The following is a 25376-nucleotide window of genomic DNA, read 5'->3' as shown; positions in this document are numbered from 1 at the left end:
CAAAAAATCCATGGCAAAATAGAGATTTTTGATAAAAAAAAAATAGAATAGTTGTAACAATTAAATTCTGAATTCTATCTCACAGCTTTACTGAAATACATGACACTAGCATTACTAACAAAGGAGTCAAACTGAAACCTGCTGTGGTCGATTTTCTCCAACATGGTATGATTTGCTTAGGTGGACAAATAGTTTTTAGGTTAGAGGAGCCACTGGTTTGATGTGGGTTTAGCTTGAGGTAAAGCTTAAGCTCTTCCTGTCCTGCAGTTATAAACCCACCCTGCCCTCACAACCTTCACAACCTTTTATACAGTTGCTGTTCAGTTTCAGTTTGTTTTTGTGTGAAAGACTTTAAGAACTTATATTTTTGGCAGAAAAGAGAAGAGAAAACAAAAGAAAAGAAGAAAGGAAAAGAAAAGAAAATAATGTTGTCCTAACTTTTTTTTTTTTTTTGCTGCTTTGAACAATAACACAGAAAGGCATTCATAACTGGGATATTTGCATAACATGACTGAGATTACACTCAATTTATATTCCACTCTATAGACCATATCACAAAATAAATGTGTGTGACACACACACACACACACACACACACACACACACACACACACACACATATATATATATATATATATATATATATATATATATATATATATATATATATATATATATGTGTGTGTGTGTGTATGTATATATGAAGACAAAGAAGATGTAGGGGTGTAGGAGATTTTTTACATTATGAACCCAAAATCCTCTAATAAAGAAAATGTTGTCCTAACTATGACGACTAATGCTGGTTTGATGTGTACAACATGATCGCGGAAAATAATCTGGAAAAAAAAAGGAGCTGCATCATATCGCAGAAGAACTATGACTTCCGCATCTAAAACCCCGGAAATGAGAAACGGGTCCATGGCGATTTCATTCATCGTAGAATACATGCTGAAAAAGAGGTTTAACGTTAGTGTCATCGTAGTGTTTGCATTTCTCGTTCACGGTAAGACACCTGCTTGTTACAATTAATCTTCCTGGTGAAAACAACGATTAAATAGTTTCACATTTACCCTGGCGGACAACCGACATGTGCTGAGTGAAACGAAAACATAATTTAAATAGCCGAACTGAAGGGATGACCACACGTCCTCTTTTTTCCGACTACTCCTGATCAGGATTTCTAGATTGCCACAACGAAAATTCCGGGTTTTGGGTTAGTTTTTCTTATTGTTTTTATACAGGTAATGTTTGACCAATAGCGTGCTGCCTTTTAACATAATCGACCAATCATGGTGTATAAAAAAGTGGGACTGAGAACGGTCAAAAGGACTGGTATAATATTGCTGCATAAGTTTATTTTTTAAGCATAGCCAGTTTTTCCACATTTGTTATAAGGTGAGATGTATTATACATACGTGATGCATTTTGTTAAAAAGTGTGTATTTAAATGTGCGAGAGAAGAATAAATAAATAAATAAAATGAAAATAAATAAACTATGATTTTAAATATAAAGTGCTTTATAAGTAATATTAAGTTTAGAGCATATGTTACTATGGTAACATGCGTACCTTGAAAGTTACTCCGATATTTGGAACCAAAAGTTAATCAACCAAAAAGTAATCTGTAAACTTGCCCAGGTATTAGTCATAACCTGCTTTCTAGAAAACACGTTTACTTTACATTTAGTCATTTTGCAAACATTTTAATCAATGGATAGGACAATAAAAGCAATCAAAACCAACAAAAAAGCAATAATATGTTAGTCCTGTGATTAGCCTCTTTTTTTTAGATAAAAATAAAACAAGTCAAAAGAATAGACAATGCTAGTGTTTGATGCTCTTTTTTTACTTTTTAAAGAAAAAAAAGTAGTTAGAATAGAAATAGAATAGTTTTTGTTGATAGAAAAAGAAAACAAATAGGTAAAATAGAATTTGAAAATGGAATAGAGAGTGCTTTTGCCCAACTGGTGTTTTTAGATTAAATTGGGCAGGTCATTCCATCAGGAGGTAACCGTTAATATACAACATTGTGAAAGTGATTTTGTGCCCCTTTGGAATGGTACAATAATGTGCCGTTCACTTGCAGACTTCCAGACACACTCCTTTTTATGTAATTTGTCATAATTTGGAGGGAAAATGACCAAAATAAAAAAAAAAAAAAAAAAAAAAAAAATTCCCATCACTTAGTAGGGATAGTATTCATTCTGGGTCTAAGCTCTAGCAAAATATGCAATAATCACTTGTATGATGCATATATGTAATACGTATTGAATATACAAATCAAATATACAAAAAAATGTGTTGGTGTGTAATGTATTAAGTTATACAAGGCAACCATGTTGTCCATGTATTCATGTCGGTTTGTCCAATGAGTAAATGTGTATATTGATGATGTTCTGCTGTTTTCAGTGTGTGTTACATTATGAATCCAGACACATTTCTCAAAATCTTTATGATCTGTAGAAAAGCATTTTTACAGTTCTTTCCTTTTTTTTAATTGTATTCCCTTCACAGGGCTCGAAATTAACTTTTTTACTTGGTAGCACTGGTGCTCCCAACTTCAAAAAGTTAGGAGCACCAAAAAAAATTTAGGAGCACCAAATTAATATTAAGGTTGCATTAAATACAACTACACAACCTATAGCCTACAGCCTAGATATGTCATATAGCCTAATTTGCGCACATTGGGGAGTCGCTCTCAAAAGGTGGGGTATTAAAATTGCTTTTGAATGCGCGCGCGCGTTTTACTTTTTAGGTTTTAACGATCGCGCGAAACTCTCCGCGGCGCTGAGCGTCCATTCTACAATACAAGACATTAATTTAACAAAACAATTTGAAAGTGGGAGATTTTGAAAAGTGTGTCCCCAGTGGAAATTACACCCCTGCGTGAGTGAAACTATGAAGCCGAGTTATCATTTGATGTGAATGTATGCCGCGTTGTACAATATATTGAGACTGAGGCGCCAGAATTGCGTCTGACAGAATGTGCGCTGTAGCACGAAATATAGTATATTTCTTCAAAAGCAGAGTGTGGAGACATTTTAATTGTCCACAAAATAAAAAATCGTCATATCACACACTCCTAATTGCAATGTAGTCTGTACAAATCAGGAACAGAGTTTAGTTGAGAGAGAGAAAAGAAACGGCCGGTTCCGAGTTTCAGCGGAGCGCAGTGTCAGTGACAGGGATTGACGGCTAATATCTAAAATCTGCATTAAAGTTAAGAATGTACAGATCGAGTTTAATTAGTTGTGTAATGTTGGAGAAAACGGCGAAACTGTCACTGTATCAGCTCACAGCAGTCTGGGCAGTAGTTAGGCTAGCGAAAATTTTGTAAAGAAATTAAAACAAGTCGCACAACAACAATTTCTGGCATGTTTCCAAATATATTTTGAGGTCGCGCAGATTGAATTTTGGGAGCACATGCGACCAAAACGGTCGCAATTTCAAGCCCTGCTTCAGTTTAAAAAGAGATTTTATAATGAACAGTTCATTTTTTCTCCAGGTGCATCTGATGTTGGCACAGACGTGTCAGTACATGAGGGAGATTCAGTCACTCTACACACTAACATTAAAGTAACCCAACAAGACAGAATTAGATGGTATTTTAATGGCACTCATATCGCTCAAATCATTGGAAATATCAGTAGATGTACGGATGTTCAGTGTGAACATGCTGATGAGAGATTCAGAGACAGACTGACACTGGACAATCAGACTGGATCGCTGACCATCAGTAACGCCAGAACCACAGACACTGGACCTTATAAAGTAACCATCAACAGCAAAACTGAAAAGACCTTCAATGTTTCTATCTATGGTATGTTGTTTAATAAATATTTTAAAAGCAGGCTATATGTGTTTAAATCACATAATTATTGTATTTATTATAAAAATAAATTGGTCATTGTTTTTTGATAAAAATGCGGATATTTCTAAAATTAAGATATTAGTAAAATTAATAAATAAATTGTGTATATAAATGTGGATAAATCTTACAGACTTCACAGACTTGACATTCAGCCTAAAATTTGTTGATTTGTCTCGTATTGTTGATTTGTGTTTCAGCTGTTCCTGTTCCTGCTGATGAACGTGGTAAAATCAAGAGTAAGTCAGTGACGGCAGGAGACTCTTTAGACACTCCTGATGTGATAAACCCAAATGATCTGATAACATGGTGTTTTAATGAGAATCACTGGAGATTAGGGCCCGTATTCACAAAACATTACTAAGACCAAATCCCAAACTATCCTAAAATGGCTGTTGCCAGCAATCTGCCTCGAAATGTAAACATTTTAGAAACATTTGAGAGAAAGGTATCACCTTATCGTGTGGGTATTATGACTGCTGTAGAACTTCTCAGGGACAATTTTCATTTGATTGTATAGAAGGTGACCAATTACCAGTACAGATCAACAGGCACCATTACAGCTACCATTAAAACCATTAAAATTCTTTGATGCTTTTTATTGTTTGTTTTGTTTTGTTCTTTTCAGCAAAGCTAAAATGGCTGTTCCTGGCAATTTGCTTTGGAACTTAAACGTTTTAAAAACGTGCCACATTTATTCGCACACGTTGTCCCACACAACTTTTTTGGTTTTGTAGGTTATCCCAACTCTAAATTGTCCTTTGATTATATCCTTGTTTTGACTAGGCTAACCAGTTGGGCTAGAAGTAACAGCTGTTCTCGTGTCTGGTTTGGTTTTATTTTACAATTGCATGTCTTACTATCAGCCATGATTATTCTATTCTGTTAATTTAATTTCAGTTATTCTGTCTATCCTGTTTACATGCATATCCACTGATTGTTTTACAAGAGGCACACATGTAAGAGGCTGACAATTAGCTAAACATATACTTGTTTAATTGGTGACACTTAGCCTGCATTTTAAAATCTTTAATCTGGGGGTTTGGTGCCTTGCTCAGGGGTCTCACCTGAGTTGTGGTATTGAGGGTGCTGGTAATTCACTCCCCCCACCTACAACCCCTGCCTGGACCTGAGGCTCGAACCTGCGATCTTTGGGTTACAAGTCCAAGCACGCTGTCATCATCCTTAGCAACAAGGTCAACCTCGCTCTGTGAATAGGTTTTAAGAGAAAATTCTTAGCTAAAAACCTTTACTGCTATTTAGGAGAACTCTTAGTGGTAAGATAAAATGTTCTGTGAATACGAGCCCAGAATAAGATCTGTACAGATGTTCAGTGTGATGGGAGATTCAGAGACAGTCTTGGTGCCTAAACATTACGAAATATATTCTACTTTAAACTGATCAGATTCACATGTACTCTCTCAGACCTGCTGATATCTCATATTGTTTGTTATGGATCAGTCCGACATATTCACTCACAGTAATGACAGTCTTTTTGTTCCAGATTCAGGTCTGTCTCCAGCTGCTATAGCAGGAATATGTGTTGCTCTTAGTGGTCTGCTTGCAGCTGCTCTTGGTGTGACTTACTATTGCCGCAAGAACAACAGAAAGGGCAAGTATCACCTACAGATAGTATAATGAGAGGAAAACACTTTTATTTGCAAAATTAGCATTTATTGTTTTATTTTGTTTTATTTATTTAGCATTGTGTGATTTCATTGGTTTCTGTAGCTGTAAATGACAATGCCTTGTTGTTTTTATACAGAAAAAGGAAGTTCTCACAATCAGAGAGGATCTCAACACAGGGTCGGCGCCAATGGCAGGCCTCCACAAATGGGTTGCCTTGCTCCCCGTTTCCAGCCTCTGGCTGAAAGTGAAAGTGAAACAGAATAAAACGGCATGCATAACAAAGCAATTGCATGCTTTGTTGAGCGTCAACAACTGTACGTGATTGCAGATGGCACAAAACGTGATTTGTGCCCCCCTTTAGAAATTTAAATAGTTCTCATAATAAGTGCCTTTCTTTAATGGTTGTGGGTTACTTAAGGGCTTGTGGTGGAGGTTTGCTCTCAGCAGTTTCCTATTTCAGCAGATCTGGTAGGGGCTGAATGTGACTAAAGTAAAGCTTCTGAAAAAGACACTCAAAACCATAATGTAACCACTAGGTGGTGCTTTTTTATTTTTATCTTCAAATGAGAATTGTTCCAGTAGGGTCTGGCTGCAGACATGCACTTTTTTCTGACCTGCACTCTCAGACAACAGCACTTCCACAAGTGACGTCACTTGCAGTCTTTTTTATTTTTTATTTTATTTATTATTTTTTAATTAAATCTCTCAACATTTTACAACAGTAGCCAGGTTGTAAAGACACGAAAAAAGAAACTAAATTACAATGTTATTCACACAGATTTGTGGGTCTTGTCTTTATCTCCTACAGATGACTTGCAAGATCCTGTACATTATGCTATTAAATTAGTTTTAATCGTTTAAGCCCCACGCATCTTGTCTCCATTGGCAACACACACGATTTGTGTGGATTGCAAGTGGCGATTGCGAGTGACATTGTAATTGTTCTTTTTTCTTGTCTTCACCACCTGACTACTGTTGTAAAATGGTGAGAGATTCAATTAAATAATAAACAAATAAATAAAATAAAATAAAATAGACTGCAAGTAATGTCACTTGCAGAAGTGCATTTTTTTCTGAGAAAGCTGGTCTGAAAATGCAATTTGTGGCACATCTACTGCCGCAATCTACATAATCTACTTGTAGCATTCAGCTTTCTTGTTAAAATTTTGCAGCAAAATGCTTTGTGAATATTAGGAAGATTGAAACACTTAAATTCAGCATTTAACACTATTATCATTTTATACCCAGCCTATGAATCTTTAAGGCAGCCAAGCAGGTTATTAGTCTTAAAAGTATTATTACTTTTAAAACCACTTTAACATCAGTATTCATTATTTATGTAATTCACAATGCATCCTGGGTTTTATTTCTTCATAAATGACATCAAGTACCCAGTGTTATACTTTTGTTTTCCTGCTCCATTTCTCTTTAAAACAAAGTTTGCATTAGGTTTTTTTTTTTTTTTTTTAGAACTTTAGAAAATAAGAAAATACACTGGGAAAATACTGTCGGATTTGATCTACTTTGTTTTTAAGCCATTTGTAACTTGAATGTGTGAGGCTTCCAGTTTATTCCGTCAGTTGCTCCCTCAGTACTTCAGTTATTTACAGGTACAGAAACAGTCCTTCGTATTGCTTGATATTGCAAACTGATTTTTTTTTTTATTTTAATCTACGCCAAAATCATAAACAGTGGTTTATAGTGCAATACGTTTACTGTTTACCGCACTTTATTATTGTAGTCACTTCTGCTTTCTATTTGAATGTTTATATATTTGGTTTATTTCCTATTGAGATGAATTGTTTTTGATAAAACTGTGGGAATAAATGTAACTGTGCTAAATTGAAATAAACTCTTTAAATGTTAGAAATGATCTTTAAACAAGTTATGTTTTCAGTAAAAAGATCTTGCATGTGCCAGTGTTATTTTAGCATCATTATTATATTATTTTAGCTGTTTTTAATATTTTGAGTTGGTTTTATTCTCCATTTTAATTTTATTCCAAGTTGTAGTCATTTTGCCTTTCTTTCTTTCTTTCTTTCTTTCTTTCTTTCTTTCTTTCAGAATCAAACCTTTTAATTTCAAGGTTTTTTTTTTTTTTTTTAGTATTTCAGTACTTTAATGTAAACTAAACATAAATGTTGCTTTGGCATTTCTAAAAAAAAAATATATATATATATAAGGCTATTATTTTTAATAGGTTTATTAGTTATTATTATTATTATTTTTGAGTAAATGTTTATTTTAAATGGCAACATATGTTGTAATAGTTTCTGTGACAAGCAGTTTGTATAAAGAAAATTAAATTCATAAATGAAGTAATTGTACATGTTGGATTTCAATTTTAAATTCATAGTTCCAGGAGGCAAGTCTGCATATTTGTGACCCTGGACCACAAAACCAGTCATAAGTGTTCATTTTACAAATGAAAGCTGAATAAATAAGCTTCCAATTAATGTGTGGTTTGTTAGGATAGGACAATATTTGGCTGAGATACAACTATTTTAAAATCTGGAATCTGAGGGTGCAAAAAAAAAAAAAATCAAAATATTGAGAAAATCGCCTTTAAAGTTGTCCAAATGAAGTTCTCAGCAATGCATATTACTAATCAAAAATTAAGTATTGATATGTTTACGGTGGGGAATTTACAAAATATTTTCATGGAACATAATCTTTACTTAATATCCTCATGATTTTTGGCATAAAAGAAAAATCTATAATTTTGACCCATAAAATGTATTTTGGCAATTGCTACAAATATACCTGTGCTACGACTGTTTCAGTGGTTCAGGGTCACATTTAAGCTTTTGACTGATGTCAAACAATAAATTAATGTTGCTGTTTTTCTTCATAGTTTGTCCACAATGTGGCGCAATATAACAAGCGGTGAATTTGTCAAGACATGCGATGACAGGTACGATTCATTCCAGCGAATCGCTTCGTTCGCTCGGCTCGCTAAAAGAATCGATTCAAAGAACTGATTTACTCCAGCGAATTATCTCTGTAAACACTGCTGCTTATTACTACGTTTCCGATAAAAAAAAAAAGTAGTTGATGATAGGTGAAGCTGAACAGTTTCAAGGTATCAGAATCGGTTTGCCAAAAGAACCATTTTAAAAGATCATTAGTTACCGCTTACTAGTTTCAGCGAAAATCCATGAACAAAATACATCCCGAAACTCCACACCAGAGCAAGAAATATCTCGACTATATGTAATATGTATTATTAACGAGCTTTCTGTGTCGTAACATGTTTTGAGGTCTACGTAATGCGCATCGCACGGAAGATCAGTCCGCACACTTCCTCATGCAGCTTCATCACGGGTGTGGAAACACCTTCAACACGTCCACACTCAAACTACACACGCTAGAGGAAGAGAGAGGGAGAAAGGGGGCGGTGAATCGTTTGCCACCCGCATATTTTCTTTCTTTTCGTCCTCTTCTCTCTCTAAATCTCTAGTTTTCTTTCTAACATGGCTGCGCTCTCAGCCTGGTTCTGGAACGAGCGCTTTTGGCTTCCGCACAATGTCACTTGGGCGGATCTGGCCGATCCAGCGCCCGGGGTGGAGTACCCGAAAGCCGGCCACTTGCTCTCCGCGCTGCCGCTGGCCTTGGGGATCTTCGCAGTGCGGATCTTTTTCGAGAGGTACGATTTGTGTGTTGACTGGACGCTTTCACCATTCAATTTGAACATCCAAATACTTACCTGATGTATAAAAAGCAGTAGTTCAATCTCACATCACATGCTTTCCCGGCTTTTACTTTTGAAAGTTTATGCACGTGTCTGAACGGTTAAAAGCAGTCGTTCTGAAGTCCATTTGGGCTGGGCTGAACATAAGAGAAGTTTCAAGCCTTCAGGTTAACAACTTTCATCCCGAAGCATCTGTCAGCTGACCAGCATAAGGCCTAGACTCAGAAAAGAGGATTGCATTTATGTTTCTTTGCTTAGAAGTCCTTTTCTATGTGTTCCTACTTTTACAACCTCACTCTCAGTTAAAGAAATCATGCTTTTGAGTCAGACTTCCTTGTTGAGCAAAAGTGCAGGCACATGTGTGATGATCTAGAGTTGCCTAATGTTGATTTTTATAACTATAATAACTGGAAATAGTGTGGAAATAGTGAACACCACACCTTTAGAAGAGGCTGCGATGCATGCACTGTACGCACAACATGTGCAGTGTCATGTCTCAAATATGCTTTGAATTCAAGTGAACTAGAGTGGTAAGGACATTTGTGTGTCAGTGTGGGAAAGCTTGCTTTTAAAGGCATAGCACACTCAAAAATGAACTACGGTTTTCTGTCATCGTTAACTCACCTCATGCTTTTTTACCTTTTTTGTGTGGAACACAATAGGAGATATTTGGTGCAATGTTCACGCTGCTCTTTTGCATATGGTGAAAGTGAATGGGGACTGGCATTGTCAAGCTCTGAAAAAAACACTAGTGATTGTTTGCGAAGTGAAAACTGGCTTAAAGTTCTGTACGTTTTTTTTTTTAAACTATACTACATATGACTTAGAACTTCTTTTACATGTTTGAGTGTAAGTAAATGAAGACATAATCATAATTTTTGGACACATTGTTCTGTTAATATGCACGCTTCAAATTTTCACACAAACTAAACATTTAAGAAAAGGCAAATTACCATGCAAGTTGCACCAAACCCCATGCTGTCTCTCATAACATGATTGTGTTACGTAAGAGCCAGCATCGCTGTTGCTGTTGGGTTTCTGCAGGAAGCGCATTCAACGTCTTGAACTAATATTTTAGATTTAGGACTAAGAATAGACTGCAGAAACATTCCAGAGCATTCTTAGCTGGATATTTGGTGGGTGGGATCTCATTTGACATCTAAACCCCAGCGTTCGTGAGAAAAAGTATGTAAGTCCGCTGTGGTTGCAAGCAGAACTGTGGTGCTTTGATATCTAGCGTACTGCTAAATAATGGCTATATTCACCTATAATGGTGTTAGAATGGAGCTCCAAGGTATTGAGTCCAAAACAACCTCTTTTTTGTTAGTGTGGCTGGTTTAGGATGTGGCGAATGATAAGCATCTTGAGGAACCTGTTAGGAGAAACTACCACTTCTTTCCAATCCAGTTGAGGTAAAAGTATTTGTGGCTTTGACTCTGGTTGCACCAGTTCTGTTGAAACAGTTTAAAATTTACGATTGACTAGTTTTACTTAGTTGTTTGTGGCACGTTGCTAAAAATAGCAAGCGAAACCACTCCACAGAAGTAGTTCAGACACATGGCATCACCAAAGGTGTTAGACTTCTTCTCTTAAGTGTGAAACATTTAAATATTTATGTGCTTGACAGATAAAAACAGTGTTTTTGATGTCAGAAGATAAATATTTACTTGACACTATTGGGTCCAATTATTTCGGATTACATACTAGACTAGATTGAGATACTACTGTAGGTTTTATTAGTATTTTGAGAAGGTTTTCATCACTGTTTATTAGTTTGATTTATGCTGAGGGAAACCTGAAGCTTCGTTTTGTGGATAAGCAAGTCTTGGGAATCCCGCCAGAACTCATTCTTAAAGAAGAGCTTGTAAATGTTCAGTGTATCTCTTGAGGAGCGTTCAGTTTATGGTCTGGTTCATGGTTTATGAAGCAGATAGCGGTTGTTTGGAGTCTTGCATGAACGAGGCCTCTTTTGTTGTGCTGGCTGACTTGGTTTCATAGATGAGCGTTGCCAGGCACACACCCCTGTCATGTTTCAGTATGTCCTCATGTCTCGGGTCTGTCCGAGCCTCTGAGGAGGTCAATTAGCCTAGTTGGTCCAGAGGGGGTTGGTATGGTTTCAGGGGGACGTCTGCATGCAGCCACTCAGGATGACGTCAGCAGTCTCTTTCTCTTCATTTATTTATCAGTGGCGACTGCCGACCGCAGATAGTGTTGATGTGCTTTAGCTTTGAGGAGTTACACACTTGGAAGGTTTTAAACATCTAAATCAGAGACCTTCGTTTTTATGAAACATAACAGATTTCAGGTTCAACGTTATTGCTTTGTTTTGTGGACATTTTAGAGTTAAACGATTTTACAGAAGGGATTTTGGATATCTCTTTTTATCACTGCATAAATCCAGAAATACTCTTAATGGCCATGTATACCCATGTCCTTATCAATAAAATGTTGTATAAATTATTAGGTAAATTATATACAGTGTTGGGTAAGTTACTCTAAAAATAGTAGACTAATTACAAGTTACTAATTACATCTTCAGCGATGTAATTGTAATTGGATTACTGCACCAAATAATTTTTCTAAAAATTATTGAATTACTTATTGATAATTACTTTAAATTCTCATATTTACCTCAACAAGTTGAACAATATAAGGACAGACGTGAAACTGCTCTTTTAATTCTTACAAAAAAATACTGACCAAGTACAGTTGAGGTCAGAAGTTTACATACACCTTGCAGAATCTGCAAAATGTTAAGTATTTTAGCAAACTAAGAGGGATCATGCAAAATGCATGTTATTTTTTATTTAGTACTGACCCGAATAAGATATTTCTCATAAAAGATGCTTACATAGAGTCTACAAAAGTTTACATAAACTTAATTTGTAATACTGTGTTGTTACCTGAATTTTTTTTAGTGATAGTTATTCAATATCTCTTGTTTGTCCTAAACAGTTAAACTGTCTGCTGTTCCACAAATTTGTTGGTTTTTCAGCATTTTTGTGTCTTTGAACCCTTTCCAACTATGATTGTATGATTTTGAGATCCTTGTTTTCACACCGAGGACAACTGTGGGACTCACATACAACTGTTACAGAAGGTTCGAACTCTCATTGATGCTCCAGAAGGAAACATAATGTATTAAGAGCTGGGGGGTGAAAACTTTTGAACAGGATGAAGATGAGTACATTTTTCTTATTTTGCCTAAATATCTTATTTTTTTATTTAATACTGCCTTTCAGAAGCTACAGAAGATACTTGCATGTTTCCCAGAAGACAAGATTTAAATTTAGCCTGACCTTCAAATTCAAAAAGCTTTCACCCCCCGGCTCTCAATGCATCGTGTTTCCTTCTGGAGCATCAGTGAGTGTTTGCACCTTCTGTAATAGTTGCTTATGAGTCCCTCAGTTGTCCTCACTGTGAAAAGATGAATCTCAAAATCACACGGTCATTGTTGGAAAGGTTTCGAATATACAAAAATACTAAAAAACCAAAGAATTTGTGGGACCTGAAGGATTTTTTTCTGAAGAACAGCGGGCAGTTTAACTGTTCAGGGACTCATGAGCAACTATCACAAAAAAAAAAAAAAAAAAAAAAAAGAAGAAGAATAAAAATAGAACAAAACACAGCTGTGGATCATTCAGGTAATGATCAGTATTAAGAATCAAGTGTATGTAAACTTTTGAACAGTGTCATCTGTATTTAAAAGGCGAAGGTTACAATGAAAATGTACATTTTAACATCAGATGTTTGCATTTTGATGTTAAATCCACTGTTGTTTTATATAGAATTGTTCTATTTAATGCAATTAAATCAGAAGTAATTGTAATTAAATTAAAGGTAATCCCTTACTTTACTTTTTCAAGGGAAAAGTAATTAACTACGGTAATTAATTACTTATGCGTTACACCCAACATGGATTATATATCAACAAACCCTACAGTAAAAACCTTCAGCATATAATTAGGAATAAAACTCTAAGTTTTGGTGTATATAAGTGCTACTGAATTCGAGAAAAAACTCGTTTTGAGAAAACAGGCTTTGGAAATATGTAGTATAATTGAAATCTTCAGACGCAAATAGATAAAATGCAATGTATTTGTATTTTGTGTATTTTGAATGTTTTCTTTACACTAGTCTAAAAAACATTTTATGAAAAACTAGGTAGCCCAAAATAAAATAAAACAAAACAATTTTTGTTCTAAATGTATGCTTTTTTTAAAATGTAAATTTTAATCTTTTTAACAGTTATATTAGCATATTATAAAAATATGAGTTTATGTATTTTAACATACTGTGGAAGACATTTTTTTATGTAATTTCATTATTTCTCAGATTTTCCCTAAGTATTTTCAGATACACACACACACACACTAAAAATATATCTATGACATAAAAAAGCATGACATAAAAGTATGGCATTCAATTAAAGTGTGTCACTGTGCTCTTGGCATGAATTACATAGCCTTTTTGTGTTTCTTTATTCCCTGAGGACTCAAAACATTCACTCAACCTTCATTCATACCAGAATAATTACTCTCTCTCTCACACACTCACACTTGCACAAGGTCTTATTCACACAGCGCTTGTTTGGGCTCATTCTCTCAAAGGAATGTGTTCAACTGTCGTGCCGATAACATCAGATTATAATGACTCCGCAGGAGTGACGCTGGCTTTCACAGGGGCTGTTGCTCAAGAGGTTTTGGTTCTGGAAATGTGTCATCACCCGTTTCCAGGATCCTTCCCTCTAGAGTTCAGTCTGTCACTGAATAGTTAATGCTCCAGACAGCTCTAGTACTGTGGGTCTACTGGGTTTTCCTGAGTCAAACGTTGCCTGTGGTTTTAGCTTACATGCATGGTTATAAATACACGTCAAGTTTGATTACATCATTGCTTTTAGTTAACAATTCATATATGTGACACTGCACCACAAAACCAGTCGTAAGTAGCACGGGTATATTTGTAGCAGTAGCCAACTATACATTGTATGGGTCAAAATTATTAATTTTTCTTTTATGCCAAAAATCATTAGGATATTAATCATTAATCATTTTTATTAATCATTCAATCATTTAATTAGAATTCCTGTTTAAAGTTTCTAACTATGGTTAGTTTGAACTAAATTCTAAAAGCTAAAAATTAAGAACTACCAGTATTTCCTCCATTAAAAAATGGATTATACATGAATTATAACTTAAATGACACTTAAATGAACATTTTTACTGGCCTAAAATTTTAGTTTATGAGAAAATATGGTTTAGTTAATAGTTTCAAACCACAGATGTATCATTGTAATATTACATTCATTAGTGCATCAAAATTCAAATCTTAAACCTTGGTTGTACTTGGTTTTAATGATGTTGGGAGTTTTTAGAAAATAAATGTGCTGTAAATGTAAAACTTGGTTTTTGGTTTTGTAGATGTTCCACAATGGTGTAAATTATCTTAATTTATGAACTGCACTAAAATAATTAAATCTAATCATGACCATTTAGTACAAAATTGTAATTTAATCCAGTTGTGACCAAATTTATGATTTCTTCATGCATGGCATTATTTTAAAAAATAATAATAATGGAGTTATAATTGTTATAATTGTCATGTTGCATTTCATAATTTTTTAAAAGAATCTCCTGAATCATGATTCTTGCACTGATTTGGAATCAAAAGCCTAATTCTATGATGCATTACATCATTTAGCATCATTTTTACAACAAAAAAAAAAAGATTTTGAAATTTTGTAAAGAATCACAATTGTGTCGAATTGAACTATACCCAAATTTCTTGATTTCTGATGCATTTACTTTTATCAAAGAATTGAAATTAAATCTAATCATTGTCAGTAAATATTTGCGCTCATATTTTTAGGTTAAACTAAAAATTTACCAATTTAAACTTACTATGAAAGTGATTATCAGAATTTTGTTTGTTTTTAGTTTTATTTGAAGTTAAATTTCACCCAAAAATGAAACTTCTGTCATTCTGTTCCAAGATGTTTTTTAAACTGTATGAATTTCTTGTAGCTGTTGAACACCAAAAATGATATTTTGAAGAAAGTAGGCAACCGTTGATGGAAAAATACTATGGAAGTCAAAGGCTACCATCAACCATTTGTCAAATTATCTTCTTTTGTGCTCAACAGAACAAAGAAACTCAAACAGGTTTTTGAACTACTTGAGGGTGAGTAAATGATGACTGAAATGTCATTTTTGGGTGAACTATCCCTTTAACCTTGAGCTTCAGAGCTGACTTTCAGTTGGGGTTGTTTACTGGTTGTTATCATATTCTAAACTAAATTTCACTAACATCACTGCCAGACACATTTGCTTTCGGGAAATATTTTTACTAAAACTTAAGGAAACTTAGTAAAATTTACTACCCTTTAAGTTTAAGTGATGTTAAATAAATAAATGTTTAGAAACTCAATTGAACATTTTTATATAGTTTAAAAGAACTAAATTGTAAAAACTTTATTGGTTGAAACTCTAGTTTTGCTGTTAAAGTAATTACTGTGCCACAATTTTTCCCTAAAAATGTGCAAAAATTTTTCCAACAAGTCACTCACTGACCGATATTTTTCTTGCTTTAAGTTTAAAGAAAACAACCAGCAGATTATTGATAAAGTGAATATCAGTGAAAGTAAAAGTGCATTTTATTTTTTTTTTTGAAAATTTTAAAATTTAGAAAGTTATAAAGGTTTAAGCTTGCTTCAAGTTTTTTAAAAGAAAGTTGTATAAAGTTTCTATAAAATTGCTATAAAATCAAATGTATGTCTAAATAAGTTATGTTATTAGTTGACATTAAAAAAAAGTTTTTGTGAGATTTTGTTTAGGCGATATACCAAAAAATTGCCACCTGTTAAAATAAAATAAATAATGCATGTTTTTCACAGTGATTTATACATTTATTTATGAAACCTACACTATTTTTATTTTATTTCACCATTTCTACAATTACTTTATTGCACCAAATAAACAGTAAATAGATATAAACGGCTATTTTCTACATATGCTTTACTAAATTTTAAACTTTTTGCTATTAAAGTGTGTAATTTCTGTGCCACTAGTTTCGCTAAATACATTTGCACAAATGTATGTTTTTCAACAAGTTTCTCACTGACTGATATTTTTCTTGCTTTAAGTTTAAAGAAAACAATCAGCAAGTGAATTTCAACAATCAACAAGTGAATTTCAGTTAAAAAAAAAAAGTAAAAGTGCATTTTTTAAAAATAATTTAGAAAGTTAGAAAAGTTAAGGTTTACTGTAAAGTTGTATAAAAGAAAGTTCTATAAAGTTTTGCTACAAAATTAAAACCATATGTCTAAATAAGTTATGTTTCAAATTTGAAGTTTATATAAAAAAGTTTCTGTGAGATTTTGTTTAGGCATTATATCAGGCTGGTAAAATAAAATAATGCATGATATATGTGAACACACAATATTTAAATTTTATTTCACCATTTTTACAATTACTTTATTGCGCCAAAAAATAAATAAATAAATAGAAGTAAACAGGTAGATTTTGTACATATGTTTTACTAATTTTTAAACGTTTTTGCTATTAAAATGTGTAATTTCTATGCCCACTAGTTTTTCCAAATTTGCCAAATATGCTGTTTTGCAACAAGTTTCTGTGAGACTTTTAGGCTTCATACCAAAAATTGCCACTTGGTGAAATCAAATCACCATAGAATTTTTTTAATGCATTTTCCTATCACAAATTTATAAATTTATGTCATTATGTATAAATTTATGTTATAAAAACCTTGAGCTGTCAGTTAGTTTACTGGTTGACTTTCATCTTTTGTTGGGGTTGTGTTGACCTGATTTTGTCTTTTCTGTGGTCAGTTATCATATTCTGCTTTTACGTCCGGTAAAGCCATAGAAAGACACAGAACCATCTCCACCCACGTAGGACACACTCAGGTCATGTTTCACTTATCAGTGCCTCAAATCGAATTAGTGAGAAAATGGCAAATGTTGTTAGCCAGGCCAACTCGAATGGCGAGGTTGCATGCGGCTCTGAACGCGACCCTGGTACATAAACACTCACACAACAGGCAAAACGTGAACAATTCAGAATCCCTGCTGTGACAACATCAGCGAAATCTGTGCCAGAAATGATGCGTGTGACGGCAGTGATGTAATCCGTATGAATCGAGCATTCAGCTTTTGACCCTGAGCTGTTGCCACACTTCATCCTGTTTAACATTGAGTCAGAGCTTCAGTGCTGCTGCTTGTAACCGGTCAGTTTTAGGTCATCATTGCCTATTTCAGAATCTCTGCGAAACCTTGTGATTTCATTCGATCTAGATTGCAAATACTCTACTTCCCCTTTATAGTTCATATACAGAAGTGAAGTTCTTCCTCAATGTTTGTTTTTCAGAACAAATATCTAAACACTCTTAAATTAAGATGCATATGAGAAGTGAAATTACTTATGATTGTCTTCTTTTCTAAAAAAAAAATGTATAAAATTTAAATGATTGTTGAAAATAAAGAATATCTTTAAGTGCTGTAAGAAAAATAAACTTAATATGGAGGGAAAACTAAATTTCTCTAACATCACTGACAGACACATTTGCTTGCGGGAAATATTTTTACTAAAACTTAAGGAAACTTAGTAAAATTGACTACCCTTTAAGTTTAAGTGATGGTAAATAAATAAATGTTTAGAAACTCAACTGAACATTTTTATATAGTTTAAAAGAACTAAATTGTATAAACTTTATTGGTTGAAACTCTAGTTTTGCTGTTAACCCTTTCACGCGTACGATCACACCAGTGTGATCATTCTTGGCTGGTCCCTGGAGCGTACGATCACACCGGTGTGATTCGAACGTTCAGCGCGTCACGTGATCAACCGCTGAATTCAAATTTGCTTTGGCTCTTTGGCTGGCGCTGAGCCAGATCGGACGCGCTGAGCGCTTGTCATATTATCGCAACTATTCAGTGTTTTCAACAATAAAATGCTTATTTTAGGTTCCAGACATTTACATACACATAAGTCAAAATACACAATACATACACAAAATACACGCCGATGTCTATGGAAGCGGTAATAACGAGCCTTACAAATGTTATCTGACGACATGTTTTATTGATATCATATACACATTGTGTAGGTAACTATAAAGTTTACTCTGCTCTTCTCCAAGCTCACCAGAGACTTACTTTAATGTTTTTCGGGAGGAGAGGATGAATTTGCGTTTTGTAAATCCCACCGCTCGGATTCAGCGCGAACTAACATGGCGGCGCCCATCACTCGGCATAGATCAACTAACACGCTCATTATAAAAGTGTTTAAACCTCCAAATACATTTACTTGAACATATTTCAGAATCGGAATATCAGATGTTTCATAATACAGTGAGCACGTTTGTGAATATTAATAATAAAAAGGGAAAAAACTATATAAAAGTGATACATGTGTCATACAGCGCTATTGTGGCTGGGTTGTGTCACGTGACAAACACGACGCGTCGCCATGGAAACGATAAGGCGGTACGTTCTAAATAACGGTCGCCTAAAAAAAAAACTCACTCTGGGGGCTCAGCTAGAATATTTTAAACTCACGTGTGAAAGGGTTAAAGTAATTACTGTGCCACAATTTTTGCCAAAAAAATGTGCAAAAATTTTTCCAACAAGTCACTCACTGACCGATATTTTTCTTGCTTTAAGTTTAAAGAAAATGACCAGCAGATTATTGATAAAGTGAATATCAGTGAAAGTAAAAGTGCATTTTAATTTTTTTTGGAAAATTTTAAAATTTAGAAAGTTATAAAGGTTTAAGCTTGCTTCAAGTTTTTCTATAAAATTGCTATAAAATCAAATGTATGTCTAAATAAGTTAAGTTATTAGTTGACATTAAAAAAAAAGTTTTTGTGAGATTTTGTTTAGGCGATATACCAAAAAATTGCCACCTGTTAAAATAAAATAAATAATGCATGTTTTTCACAGTGATTTATACATTTATTTATGAAACCTACACTATTTTTATTTTATTTCACCATTTCTACAATTACTTTATTGCACCAAATAAACAGTAAATAGATATAAACGGCTATTTTCTACATATGCTTTACTAAATTTTAAACTTTTTGCTATTAAAGTGTGTAATTTCTGTGCCACTAGTTTCGCTAAATACATTTGCACAAATGTATGTTTTTCAACAAGTTTCTCACTGACTGATATTTTTCTTGCTTTAAGTTTAAAGAAAACAATCAGCAAGTGAATTTCAACAATCAACAAGTGAATTTCAGTTAAAAAAAAAAAAAGTAAAAGTGCATTTTTTAAAAATAATTTAGAAAGTTAGAAAAGTTAAGGTTTACTGTAAAGTTGTATAAAAGAAAGTTCTATAAAGTTTTGCTACAAAATTAAAACCATATGTCTAAATAAGTTATGTTTCAAATTTGAAGTTTATATAAAAAAGTTTCTGTGAGATTTTGTTTAGGCATTATATCAGGCTGGTAAAATAAAATAATGCATGATATATATGAACACACAATATTTACATTTTATTTCACCAATTTTACAATTACTTTATTGCGCCAAAAAATAAATAAATAAATAGAAGTAAACAGGTAGATTTTGTACATATGTTTTACTAATTTTTAAACGTTTTTGCTATTAAAATGTGTAATTTCTATGCCCACTAGTTTTTCCAAATTTGCCAAATATGCTGTTTTGCAACAAGTTTCTGTGAGACTTTTAGGCGTCATACCAAAAATTGCCACTTGGTGAAATCAAATCACCATAGAATTTTTTTAATGCATTTTCCTATCACAAATTTATACATTTATGTCATTATGTATAAATTTATGTTATAAAAAGTTTGTTCATAAAATTAGAGCTGCAAAACGATTAGTCATGATTAATCGATTCAAATTAAAAGTTTGTGTTTGCATACTATATTTGTGTGTGCCGTGTGTATTTATTATGTATAAATGCACACAAATGCATGCGTATATTTTAAGGAAAATTGTTAGATTGTATAAAATATTTGCATTTATATATAATATAAATTATATACAAGTGTTTACATACAAATGCATGCAAATGTTTTTTTTTTTTTTAAATATATACATATGTGTGTGTATTTATATATACATAATATACACAATACACACACACAGTATGTAAGCATAAACTTTTATTTTGAATCGATTAATAGTTTTGCAGCTCTATATAAAATATTGTAGTAAAATATTGTAGTAAATTTTGTAATATGACACTTGACACCGCCCACTAGGGCTCCTCTTTATGATTTCCAATTACATTTCTCAAAATGTTTTCACAGGACAAATTCTTGAGTTTTTAACCTTTCAAATGATATTTAATTTATTTAATTTCGTTGCATTTCTCAGGAAACAAGAATATCTTGTCATGTGTATTTTGGCATTTGTAATGGAAAACGAGACTAAATACTGATGATGAACAAGTTTTTGCAGTTTAAACTGATCCGGTTTTATCCAAACAAAAGATCATGTGTGCTGCGACAGGCCTTCTATTGTCTCAAAATAGGAAAAGCCCTCGTCCCACGTGGAGTCTGCTTTCTTGGAGCCGACGGTTTGTGTCTTCAGACGTCCCACCAGTACAGCCCACTGGCCTGAAACAAAACACAGACGGTCATGTGACGCAACAGGCCAAGTCCGGCTGGGGCAGCTTTAATGATTTGAGATTTCTGCTGAGGCTGGCATTCCCAGATTAACTGAGATTGTATTGTTGAAAACGTCTGTTTACTGTTGAACTAGCTGAGATTTTAGTGTCGTCTCTAGTCAGCGGGCTAATGTTTAGTTCAGGCCCAACTGTCACTTTGACCCTGTCATAAAGGGAATATTGCAAATGTATCAAACAGGGAAGGTCACTGTTTACACAACTCTGTTTGTGGCTTTCTGTTATAGCGCAAAGACGCTTAACTTCATCCAGAGATGCTCAAAATGTCTTTCCAGCCTGTTTTAATTAAAACATATTGTTTGCTTTTTATGGCGAGTGTCAGATTCCACAGTTCTGCATGTAGTGTTTGTGGGCCGCTGGCACAGTTTAATGGGCCTGGAGACATAGTTCACCCACGTGTGCCAATTCTGGGTTAATGAACTGCTCAAAACAACCATTGTCAACACATTTCTACAACGTCCATTGAGCGTGTAGTGTCATTACGGACCGCTGTGTTTATTAAGCTGCTCGCTGGTCCGGTTTTATTGTTTGAGAGACGTGGGGCGAGTTTCATATTAAGAACTTTGACCGCAATTAACTGGTGTGGTGTTGTTTGTTTGGAGGAACAGTGGGCTTTTGCCAGTGTGTTTGAAAAAGTTTGTTTTTATTTTTTTTGGGGTCTTTTTGACCAAATTTCCACTGGTGGTCCAAAACGTTTAACGTAAATTACAGTAAAATAAAACATTACAATATTTAAGTATTTTATTTTTATTTAACCAAATTAACGGTAAATAGAGGTAAACAGCTACATTTTTAATAAAAAAATTTTTACTAAAACTTTTAAAAAAAAGGTTTTGCAAATTTGCCTTTTTTATTTTTGCTTTCAATTCTTTTTATTTTATACACACGCATTTTTAAATGTAATTTTATTATTTATATAAACGTTTGAGTTTGCCTGATAAATGTGTGTGTGTGTGTGTGTGTGTACTGTCTCATTTTATATATATATATATATATATATATCTTATTTACACACACACACTAATTCATGTAAATATTTAAGGGAAATATGTTTTTTATAGATTATATAAAAATTATAGTAAATACATGTAAATATTTCGTAAATATTTACATGAATGTGTTTGTTTATAAATACATAATAATTACACGGTACACACACATAAATTAGGCAAACTCAGACTTTTATTTTGTATGCGATTAATCATGAGTAATCATTTGACAGCCCTATTCTTGGAAATAGAATAGTAATGGCATTAAAAAATGACATTGCAAATTGTACACATTTACTTATTTATTAGACCTTTTATTGAAAGTAATGGTCCGTTTGAGTAATGATCTGTTTTTGTTAATATCTGTAATATATTTTTATTATTTATTATTTTTATTAATATTTTCTAAATATGTCCTTTGCTTATTTTTCTGTATTTTTTTCCCTCTTTTTTATCAAATATTCATAGTTAAACAGTACATTCAACATGTTTAAAGTAAAATGTTAACTTGTTTTAACATGTGGCTAACATGAATTAGCATGCCGTTAACATGTATTAGCATGTGGCTGACATGAATTAGCATGTTGCTATCGTGTTTTAATGATTTGTTAGCATTTTTAACATTGTTAGCATTATTAAATGTTATTTTATGCTGTTAACATTATTTACCATGTTTCTAACATGTTTTAGTACATTGTCAATATGAATTAGCATGTTGCTACCCAGTTTTAACACTTTGTTAGCATTTTTAACATTGCTAGCATGATTTAACATATTATTAGTGTGAGTTAGCATGTTTTGAAAACTGTAGCTTGTTGTTAACGTGTTTTAGCATGTTTCTACCATGTTGCTAGTATTTCTATGTTCTTAACATTATTTACCATGTTGCTAACATGTTTTAGTACATTGTCAATATGAATTAGCATGTTGCTACCTAGTTTTAACACTTTGTTAGCATTTTTAACATTGCTAGCATGATTTAACATATTATTAGTGTGAGTTAGCATGTTTTGAAAACTGTAGCTTGTTGTTAACGTGTTTTAGCATGTTGCTACCATATTGCTAGTATTTCTATGTTCTTAACATGATTTACCAAATTGCTAACATGTTTTAGTACATTGTTAACTTGAATTAGCATGTTGCTACCATGTTTTTACTTTTTTTAGCATTTTAACACATTGCCAGCATGATTTAACATGTTATTAGCATGAGTTAGCATGTTTTGAAAATTGTACCTTGTTGTTAACAAGTCTTAGCATGTTGCTACCATATTTTAACAGATTGCTAGTATTTTTATGTTGTTAACATGATTTACCAAATTGCTAACATGTTTTAGTACATTGTTAACTTGAATTAGCATGTTGTTACCATGTTTTTATTTTTTTTTTAGCATTTTAACACATTGCCAGCATGATTTAACATGTTATTAGCATGAGTTGGCATGCTTTGAAAATTGTAGCTTATCGCTAACATGTTTTAGCATGTTGCTGTCATACGTTAATGCATTGCTAGTATTTTTATGTTGTTTATGTTGTTACCATGTTTTTACATTTTTTTTTTTTTTAGCATTTTAACACATTGCCAGGATGATTTAATGTTATTAGCATGAGTTAGCATGTTTTGAAAATTGTAACTTGTTAACATGTTTTAGCATTGCTAGTATTTTTATGTTCTTAACATGATTTACCAATTTGCTAACATGTTTTAGTACATTGTTAAATTGAATTAGCATGTTGCTACTATATTTTAACACTATTTTATTTTATTTCACCATTTATGTAATTATTTTATATCGCCAAATAAACCGTAAATAGAAGTAAGAAGCAATATTTCATACTTATGTTTTACTTTTTAAAAAAAAAACTTTTTGCTATTACACATCATTGGCTGAATCTGTGTTGAAAACAATGCAGTGTTTGTAAATGCCACAGTGTTAACAGTTTTTAAAGAAATCAAACTATAAATGGCTAACACACACACACACAGTCTTTGTTGCTTCAGACACAAAACATCTTTTTTTAACTAGGTTTCTTAGAAAACCAAGTCTTGACTGTGTTGTATAATGACGTAAAGGCAGTGGATTTCCATTTATTTTCTTCTGTGAACAGACGTGGTCTTATTGATTCTTATTTGTTTTCTTGATCGTGTGAGATAAACTTCACTTGACATTGTGTGATGTTTGGGATCAGGCTATTCAAATAGATTCCCATCATCCACCTCCAGCGCTCATTTGTTTATTTGTTTATAGATTTAATGGAACCCAAAGCGTCACACTCATAAATGTTCTCAACTCTAAGTTTCGTCAGCAGCTTCTTGCAGTCATTAATCATGGAGTCAGACTAATTTGTTTTGCATTCTGTGGAGTTTTAGAAGTGTAGCTGGATTTTGCATGAGTCAAATCAATGTTTTTTTTGTAATGTGTCTGAAATGCTGCTGTCTCAGAGATAACTAGCCAAACTAGCTACTAAGTTCACTATATAAATCACTAATCTCACCTGAGAATTTAGTGTTGAACTTTGACCCCTCTGTTTGATTGTTGACTTGTGTAATCGTCTTTAAATCTAGATATCAGTTCGAGTAGAAGGACGGTAGATGAAAACTAGAGTTAACTTTTGTAAACAAACTTTGATGTTGTCTTGATAAAGCTTGAAGTTTGAACATTTTTCTCAGTCAATGCTGTTGTAGCACATTGCTGAAATGTTTAAGCAAGTTTGGACATGCTGCTAACATGATTTAGCATGTGGCTAACATGAATTAGCATGTTGCTTCCATGTTTTAACACACTGCTAGTATTTTTCTATGTTGTAAACATGATTTAGCATGTTAACATGTTTTAGTACATTGCTAACATGAATTAGTATGTTGCTCTTAACATTGCTAGCATGATTTAACATGTTATTAATGTGTTTTAGCATGTTGCAAGCATCTTTTAGCTTGTAAACCTGTTTAGCATTTTGCTAACATGAATTGACATTTTAACACATTAACATGATTTAACATGTTATTGACATGATTTAGCATGTTGTTAGCATCTTTTAACCTGCTTTTAACATGTTTTAGCATTGTGGCTAACATGAATTAGCATGTTGTTACCATTTTTGACACATTTCTAGCATGATTTAACATGTTATTAGTATGATTTATCAATTTGCTAGCATCTTATAGCTTGTTGTTAACGTTCTAACGTTTTTTTTGCGGTTAACTTGTTTTAACATGTGGCTAACATGAATTAGCATGCCGTTAACATGTATTAGCATGTGGCTGACGTGAATTAGCATGTTGCTATCGTGTTTTAATGATTTGTTAGCATTTTTAACATTGTTAGCATTATTAAATGTTATTTTTATGCTGTTAACATTATTTACCATGTTTCTAACACGTTTTAGTACACTGTCAACATGAATTAGCATGTTGCTACCCAGTTTTAACACTGTTAGCATTTTTAACATTGCTAGCATGATTTAACATATTATTAGTGTGAGTTAGCATGTTTTAAAAACTGTAGCTTGTTGTTAACATGTTTTA

At 33.1% G+C, this 25376-nt stretch overlaps 2 protein-coding genes across 4 annotated transcripts in view; both read left to right on the top strand.

Moving 5' to 3' along the window:
• The first annotated feature begins 910 nt into the window (after positions 1 to 910).
• LOC127153302 (carcinoembryonic antigen-related cell adhesion molecule 1-like) lies at positions 911 to 6959 on the top strand. The gene is made up of 5 exons (XM_051094335.1): positions 911 to 1003; positions 3506 to 3820; positions 4069 to 4107; positions 5373 to 5480; positions 5634 to 6959. Exons 1-5 carry the CDS (start codon positions 919 to 921, stop codon positions 5759 to 5761), a joined length of 675 nt encoding a protein of 224 aa, XP_050950292.1. The 5' UTR covers positions 911 to 918; the 3' UTR covers positions 5762 to 6959.
• Positions 6960 to 8762: 1803 nt separating this feature from the next.
• The window catches only part of cers5 (ceramide synthase 5), a 33066-nt gene continuing 16452 nt past the window's right edge, over positions 8763 to 25376 (top strand). Inside the window, exon 1 of one of the 3 annotated variants that reach the window (XR_007825231.1) lies at positions 8763 to 9143. Coding sequence is in view for 1 of the 3 variants with exons in the window: in XM_051094303.1 (XP_050950260.1) it covers positions 8971 to 9143 (173 nt within the window). In the remaining 2 variants the exon portion in view is untranslated. The remainder of the gene's footprint in view (positions 9144 to 25376) is intronic. The other 2 variants (XR_007825232.1, XM_051094303.1) reach the window with 2 other exon arrangements.

This window comes from Labeo rohita, chromosome 22, assembly GCF_022985175.1.
Source record: "Labeo rohita strain BAU-BD-2019 chromosome 22, IGBB_LRoh.1.0, whole genome shotgun sequence".
Taxonomy (NCBI): Eukaryota; Metazoa; Chordata; class Actinopteri; order Cypriniformes; family Cyprinidae; genus Labeo; species Labeo rohita.
This window is presented reverse-complemented; position numbering and strand designations above follow the sequence as displayed.